This window comes from Malurus melanocephalus, unplaced genomic scaffold, assembly GCF_030028575.1.
Source record: "Malurus melanocephalus ecotype Western Australia unplaced genomic scaffold, MMel_1.1 scaffold_24, whole genome shotgun sequence".
In the NCBI taxonomy this organism is placed as follows: Eukaryota; Metazoa; Chordata; class Aves; order Passeriformes; family Maluridae; genus Malurus; species Malurus melanocephalus.
In genome coordinates this window covers 2,818,026-2,825,532 of record NW_026623256.1, presented here as the reverse complement: position 1 = coordinate 2,825,532, position 7,507 = coordinate 2,818,026, and the positions used below count along the sequence as shown (strand labels likewise).

The 7,507-nt window shown below is 68.5% G+C and overlaps 2 protein-coding genes across 3 annotated transcripts; one reads left to right on the top strand and one right to left on the bottom strand.

Annotated features, from left to right (window-relative positions):
• Positions 1-517: 517 nt before the first annotated feature.
• PRRT3 (proline rich transmembrane protein 3) lies at positions 518-4,252 on the top strand. The gene is made up of 3 exons (XM_057390313.1): positions 518-1,664; positions 1,750-1,890; positions 2,303-4,252. The coding sequence occupies exons 1-3, from the start codon at positions 569-571 to the stop codon at positions 4,045-4,047; spliced, it is 2,982 nt and encodes a 993-aa protein (XP_057246296.1). The 5' UTR covers positions 518-568; the 3' UTR covers positions 4,048-4,252.
• CRELD1 (cysteine rich with EGF like domains 1) lies at positions 4,228-7,416 on the bottom strand. 2 transcript variants are annotated; one of them, XM_057390325.1, is made up of 10 exons: positions 7,237-7,416; positions 6,714-6,796; positions 6,524-6,634; positions 6,354-6,445; positions 6,086-6,262; positions 5,902-5,997; positions 5,729-5,812; positions 5,520-5,615; positions 5,295-5,438; positions 4,228-4,800 (listed from the first exon to the last, which is right to left on the bottom strand). In XM_057390325.1, exons 1-10 carry the CDS (start codon positions 7,414-7,416, stop codon positions 4,796-4,798), a joined length of 1,068 nt encoding a protein of 355 aa, XP_057246308.1. In that variant the 3' UTR covers positions 4,228-4,795. The 2 variants fall into 2 exon arrangements, with proteins under 2 accessions (XP_057246308.1, XP_057246307.1); XM_057390324.1 differs by having other exon boundaries at positions 4,232-5,187.
• Positions 7,417-7,507: the final 91 nt, after the last annotated feature.

Below are 7,507 nucleotides of genomic sequence, written 5' to 3'. Positions count from 1 at the left end.
GCACCCTAGCGGTCCCGGCTCCATTCCCGGCCCGGTGGGTCTGAGCCGTGTGTGCGGCGGCAGCGCGGGGCACCGGGCCGTGCATCCCCGCCGGGATGCGGCCGGGACGCGCCAAGGTGAACGGTGCGCGGAGGAGCGGGGCCGCCGGCGGCAGGGAGGGAGAGGACACCGGGGATAGAGAGCCGGGGATGAGACACTGGGAGGGACACCAGGATTGAGCACCGAGGGGGGATATTGGGGATGGAGCGCTAGGAAAGGAACACCGTGGGTGCTGGGGGTCGGGACCACTAAGCACCAAGGACCGTCCACAAGGGAGACACCGGGATGGGGAGCACCGGGGGACACTGGGAAAGGGCAGACTGGGAATGGGGCCACCGGGGACGGGATGGCTGGGAACAGAGCCCAGGGCTACCCGCGAAGGGACAGCCAAGCTACTGTCTCTCTCCCTGGGCAGTGGATGGCCAAGGGCACAGTAGCCCCATGGCCAGTTGTGTGAGTCCCCTGGACATCTGCCGTGGATTCTGGCTCACCAAACCCCCATCCTCACAGGGCCGACTAGGTACTCACCATGACTGCAGCACAGCTCGTCACCTGGGGGATGCTCCTGGCCACCGGGGTCCCTGCCAAAACCCAGGGGGTGCTGCCGGCAGGGCTGTCCTTAGAGGGGGACCCCTCGCACAGCCCTGCCTGGGGACAGCAGTGGCCAGATCCATCCCCCACCTGGGAGGCATCCGGGGAGCCAAGCGGTGCCGGGGCCCCAAGGAGTGAGCGCTGGAGAGTCAACAACCCCGTGCACTGGTCCCCACCGCTCCAGGCAGGGGATGGCACCAGGGCACCCCTGGAGATGGAAACCACTACGACAGTTGCTAATACCAAGGTCTGGAAGGATGGCAGCACAGTCCCGGCTGTGACAGAGGAGCCGCTTGTTGCCTTGCGAGGACACGAGACTGAAGGCCAGGACAGCTCCCTGCCCCACGGCTCTGCACTGGGGACACCAGGCCYTGAGGTGCCCACGGACAGAGGGGCAGACTCGCCAGGGCCACCCTGGGCAGGGCAGGGCCTGTCCCTGTCCAGGCAGAGTGTCTCCAAGACAGTCGGCACCCCCAGTCCCCAGCCAACTGTATCCACCATTGCCCTGAATCCCATGCTGGCGGCACGGATGCAGACAGCAGATGCCCACACAGCGGGACAGAGAGCGGCAGAGGGACCCACAGCGGCCCCGGTCCACCCTCAGGACGCACAGCTCACTCCAGCCAGCAGCCAGTCAGTCCCACTGGGCACTGTCTCCGATCCCACGGGCATGGGGCCAGCCTGGGGTCCCCATGCCAGCCCTGGCTCTGCACAGCTGGTGGGCAGCGGGGCGGACACGGGAGGAACCCCCAGCCCCTCCCCAGCTCTGCGCAGCTCCACCCAACAGCTGCCCCACACAGCCCCGTCCTGGGGGCTGRCTGAGCCCTGGACTCGAGTGCTCCCGTCCCACCAGCGCAGCACTCGGAGGGCCCCACGGAGCCACGCCACCACCAGCCCTGGGGATGCAGCCTCTCGCACGGACCTCGGGACCACGGCGCAGCGGGGACCCCAACCCAATTCAGGGTCTGTCCTCAGCACCGGCCCTGCGCTGCTCCCCGCCTCCAGCACGGCCACCGCCGGCACCCCCAGCACAGGTAGGAGCCAGCGCAGTGCGGGGGACCCCTTGGCGGGGACCAAGCTCCCTTAGGAGCCAGCGCCTTGCTCTGCCCTCTCTCGCAGGGCTGCTGCCTGAGGAGGACGTCGGCTCCCCGCAGCAGGTTCGGGGAGCCGTGGGCCCCGTAAGCGTCCCAAACGCCACAAAGACGACCCCACAGCCGACGGTGCATCCCACCACAGGGACGGTCGGGACAAATCGCTCAGGTGGTGATGTAGAGCTGTGTCCAAGCTGTGTCCGYTCTGCAGATGCTGTGGGAGCCCATCCCTGGGGGGTCGGGGCTGGCGGGGAGGGATAGTAGCTATCTTGGGCTGCCCAGCCGGGACACAATGACACCTTCAATCAGGATTGCACCTGACAACGGCCCTAATCTACTCCTGCCCGCAGGGATTAGTGCTAAATGCTCGGTGGGTGGGGCTTCCCCAAGGGGGTGGGGGACGTGACCGGGGATGTGGCACCCCCTGCGCTGGGACTCCTGACACAGAACCCCGACAGGCACTGGTGGGCATCACCGCTGCAGTGCTGGGATGCCACAGCTGATAGATCCCAGTGTGGGGTGCGGGTGGGGACCGGGTGCCCCCCACTCCCCACTGACCGTCCCCTCCTTCCTCCCTGCAGACACTCCAGGGACGCAGCCCCCAGTCCGCAGCACTGCGACCCCCTCGGCCACGTGGCGACGGGCAGGGACGACAMCTCAGCCAGCCCCCCGAGACCCATCCTCGCCGCAGCCACAGCCCAGCCGTGCCCCGCCGGCGCCAGGRGCCAACGGGACCGGGCTGCGCTGGGCCGAGCTGCAGCATCAACTGGGCTTCTCCTGGGAGGCCCATGTCTACGGGGTGGCTGCCGTCTTCCTGCTGCTGGCACTGGGCTGCCTGGCCGGGCTGGCGGGGACAGCCATCCTGCGGCCCCCACACCTGCCCCAYGTTGCGGGGGCCCACGGGCTGCTGCTGGCTGCCTGCCTGCTGCGGGCCACCTTCCTGCTGCTGGATCCCTATGGGGCACGGGGCCGCCTGCCCTCGCCGGCCCTGCTGCTGCTCAGCACAGCCCCTTTCTCCCTGCTGCTCGCCGACTTTGCCCTTCTGCTGCAGCGGCTGCAGCGCCTGGCCCAGCTCCAGCTGCTGCCAGCCCGTCTGCGGAGGCTGCCGGCGCTGGGGGCTGTTGCTGCCCTGCAGAGTGCGGTGATGGGGGCGGCCGACCTGCTGCCGCCTCGGCTGGGGCTCACGGCCGCGCTGGGGCTGCAGGCTCTGGGCTGCGTGGCGGGGGCTCTGCTGCTGGCGGCGGGGCTCTGGGGGTGCTGGCGGGTGCTGCGGGCTCCCTGCGAGGGGCCAGGCCCGGGGCCGCGGCCGGGGGCGCGGGCGCTTCTGRCGGCGGCGGTGGCGGGGCTGCCGGTGTGCGGGCTGCAGCTCTACAGCGCGGTGTGGCTGCGAGGGGTCCTGGGGCCCCCCGGGCGCTTCTCCCGGCCCGGCTGGACGGCACAGCTCTGGCTGCGGATCGGCGAGCTGGGCACGGCCCTGGCGCTGCTGGCGGCCGCCGCCGAGCCCGTGTGCTGCCGGTGCCGCCGCCGGAGCCCCGCCGGCCACTCCTGCTGGGCCAAGGCACTGCGGTACTTCTGCGCCGGCCGCAAAGCTGAGGCACCCGAATACCCCAACAACTGCTACGACTGGGCCGGTGGCAGCACCGGTGGCAGCAGTGTGGAGCGGACACCCGCCAATGACATCTCCAAGAGCCTCATCCGCAACCCAGCGGAGCAAATGCCCCTGCGGGCTCTGAAGGACAGCAACGAGGCCTGGGCAGCTGGCGCCGGGATGCCGGGGCTCAGCCCCAAGTGCCCCAACATGCTGGCCGCCCGCTCCTGCACCGCCTTTGAGCAGGGCTCATCCCCCTCGCTCGGGGAGCTCATCTTCCGCCCGCCGTCCCCCATTGACCTGCGCCGCAGCATCGACCAGGCGCTGTGCCGCCGCCACCTCCTGCACGACGGCCTCTTCGGCCGGGCCCGCCGCGGCTCCGGCTCCTCACTGCACGGCTCCCCAGCCCCCGACAAGACCCCCAGCTTGGGGCGCATGGTGCGGTGCAGCTCGCTCACGGAGCTGCCCGGCCCCCGCCAGCCCCCCGGCACCATCACCGTCACYGTCACCGCCTCGGCCAGCTCGCTGGAGAGCAGCTCACTGAAGATCAGCTGGAACCCCTGGCGCCACGGCCTGTCCTCGCCCGACAGCCTGCCCCTGGACGAGGCGCCCAGCCGGGCCCCGCTCCTGGTGCCCGCCGGAGCCCCCGGATGGGAGCGCGAGGGTCCCCGCGCCCTCCCAGCCCTTGGCAAGGCGGTGGACTCCCGCAGCCTCTCCAGCGACACCATTGAGCTCTGAGCCCGGGACAGGCAGAGACTGGGGGCGCAGGAGGACGATGAGCCCAGTTGGAGGGTGTGGGGGTCTGATCCTGCGCCTCTGTAGGGCCGGGCAGGGGCCGACTCCATTTGTGCCAAACGAGAGAAATAAAGTATGCTGGGAGGAGGCGGTTCTGTTGGCATGTGAAGGCGGTGGTAGGCAGYAGCAGCCCCAATCCCCACCAATTCCTGCCCTGAGCAGCCGAGCTGGGTGTGCAGAGTTTTATTTCCTGAGATATGGACACACGGACAGATGGGCACACCCCGACGGACAAACCACAGACAAATGCAACAGCCACACTCATGCATCCAGCAGGGCCCCCCTGCCGGTACGGCACCCTGCCAATGGCAAGGGAACCCCGACCCCCAGCCTGGGAGGGGAGATGGGCTCTGCCCAGGGATGTGGGGAGGAGGGGTGGGATGGGGGGGCAGCTCTCCCAGCCCCACAGCTCAGGGCATGAGGGGACCCAGCCCCCCACTTCCCCACAGGGAACAGCCTCATGGGAGGGGAGTCCTACAGGGCCAGGAGCCCCAGCTTGGGAGCAGATAACTGGATCACCCCCTCACTTGCCCTGCCACCCCCTCACCTGTCACGATGCCAGGCCTCTCCTCCAGAGCACAAGGAGCTGAGGGCAGCATGCTGTGCCCCCCACACGGTGCTGCACTGCCTGGCATCACCCCTCCAGCCACAGGGGACTGTGTGGGAGCCCCCGGGATCAGGTAGTCCTGGCTCATTCTGCAGGGACAGGAAAAACGAGACCCTATGCTAAGGGGGGTGCTGGGGGACRCATGCAGGGCACAGCATCGTGTGCAGGATGCGGCCTCGGCAGCCAGCCCTGCTTGGGGGGGCCCCGCACCCCAAGCTGAGCCTGCCCCTCCACTTGCACCCAGCAGCCCCAGAGCTATCTGCCCTTCATGAAGCCATCAAGGACACGGTCACTGCGGTCAGAGAGCCAGTAGCCGGCCATGGCAGCCACGGCACCGATGAAGATGGCGGTGAAGACCATGTCACCCTTGGCAGCCAGCGTGGCGAGGGCACAGATCATCACACCAAAGAACATCTGCTGTAGCACCACCACCTCATCATCGGTCACGTCGTCAAAGAAGCCCTTCTCTGGGGCATCTGCRTGGACAACACTCGTGGGAGGGCACAGCTGAGCAGTGAGAGCCCCCCACTGTGTCCCACACGTGCCCAATGCCCATGTCCCCCTGCACTGCATTAGGCCATACCAGGGGGCTTGTCCTCAACGCACTGCCCGTCTCGGCGGACATGGCCTCGGGCGCAGACGCAGCGGTAGCTGCCCTCTGTGTTCTCACACACCTCCTGCACTCCTGTGCACACTGGCTCCTCAGCACTGGCACACTCGTCCACGTCTGGGGGAAGGCAGGGTTCAGGCAGAGCTTGGGCAATGGGGAGGGGGCAGCATGGCCCCCCAGCCCACGGGAGACACTCACCCAGGCACTTGGCTCCGTCCCGCCAGTAGCCCTTGTTGCATTTCTTGCAGCGAGCCGGCCCAGCRCCCATGCAGCCGATGCAAGCCGTGGAGCAATCTGCCGCAAGGAGAGGAGCCAGGGCTGCTTCCCAAGCTCTTCCCCAGCCCTGCCAGGGGTGGCCCCAGGTAGGGAAGAGCCACCTGTATGAAAATCCCCCACCTCCCTCTAACCTCGGCACTCATAGGAGCCCTCTGTGTTGACGCAGTACTGGTTGGCGCGGCAATGTGCCATCTCCGTGCCACACTCATCGATGTCTGTGGGAAAGGTGGGGACAGTCCCACTGAGCTTCAGCTCYGGGTACACAGCCCCCATAGCCCCGAGCTCACCCCTGGCAGTCACTCACCAATGCAGCGGTGCTCGTGCAGCACCCAGCCCCTCTTGCAGCGAAGGCAGCTGGAGTCCTCAGGCCCCGTGCAGCGCCCGCATGCCTGGTAGCACTCTGCAGGCAGGGAGGGCAGGTGTGGGCACAGGCAGGGGGAGCTGCCTGCACCGAGTACCTGGGCAGCACTGGGGAGACCTCCACCTACCAGCACACACGAGATGGCTCTTGTTCCGTGAGGCCTCATAGTAGCCATCACCACACTCGGCGCAGAAGGGGCCGCCGTAGCCTGGGCTGCAGACGCAGAGGCCGGTGCCGCGGCGCGTGCCATCACCATCGCATCGCCCATTGCCACTGCAGGGCTGCTGGGGCCCACCGGCACAGGCTGCACGGGGAGAGACCAGCCGGCTGGCAGCCGGGGCGGGGGGCAGCAGCCAAGGGCCCCCTCCAGCCCCCCACTCATCACAGCTACTCACGCCGGCAGTCTGGGCCATAGGTACCSGGCGGGCAGCAGAGCATCAGCCTGTCCACGCACAGCCATTGGAAGAAGTCGGGKTGCTGCTGCCGCCTGGGGAGGTGGAGACCAGCACTCAGCCCTCTGCCATCCCCCTGTCTGGACCCACCATGTCCCTGTCCCCAGACTCACTCATGGAACCACCACTGCTCCACATGCTCCTCACTCCGCTCCAGCAGCTGGTGGCAGGTGAAATCCGAGGGGGCACAGACACCCTCCAGCACCTCCAGCAGACGGGTCTCGCTGCCAGGGACAAGGGCCAGTGTGGGATGTGGCTTCTGGGGCAGTTGGGCTTTCCCAACCCCTCCTTGAGGTCACTTACCTGTGCTGGTACTTGGACAGCTTCTCCTCCTCCCAGGCTGTGTTACCTCCACCGAAGCCCTCATGCTCTGTCCGCTCCAGGCCCTGGGTGCATGGTGGGGGTGGCAGTGCCGGCATGGGACCCCCCGATAGCCCCTCTCCCCATAGGGTCCCACCAGACGCGTCACCGTCAGGAACCTGCCACCCTCTCCCCTCCCCAGAGCCCAGTTATTGTGCCCCTGGGAATACTGTGGAGTGTCTCCGCTTCACCAATGTCCCCCCAAGCCACCCCTCTACCAGACCCTGTCACCACCCTTAGCCCCCGGTCTGTGATGCCTCTGGGGCCCGCAGCCACATCACCGCACCCAGGACTCCCTTCATCCCTGCTCACTACCACCTCCGGGCCATGTCCCCCATGTTGCCACCCGTGGTTCCCCCCCGTCACTGTCCCCTCGYCCCCGGTTCCCCCCACAGCAGGGGCTGTGTCATCCCACATCCCACACCCTTCGGTCCCATTACGCCCTGTGTGTGCCCCCGCCCCGCACCCTGCTGAAGCTGTCGGCGAGGCCGCGGCAGGCTCGGCACGGCTCGGCCCCGTCCCGGTGGGGGTCGGGTTCGGCGTGAGCCGCTAGCAGGACCCCACCGAGGAGGACGGCCCCCAGGAGGGTCCCCAGCCCGGGCCCCCTGCGCCGGGRCGACCGCGGCAGCACCGGCAGCGGCCCCATCGTCCCCCGCCCCGCCCGCACCACGTGGGCCACGCCCGCTGACTCAGCGCGCGCCGCCCCGCCAATGGGCGCGCTCCGCTGCCGCCGGCCC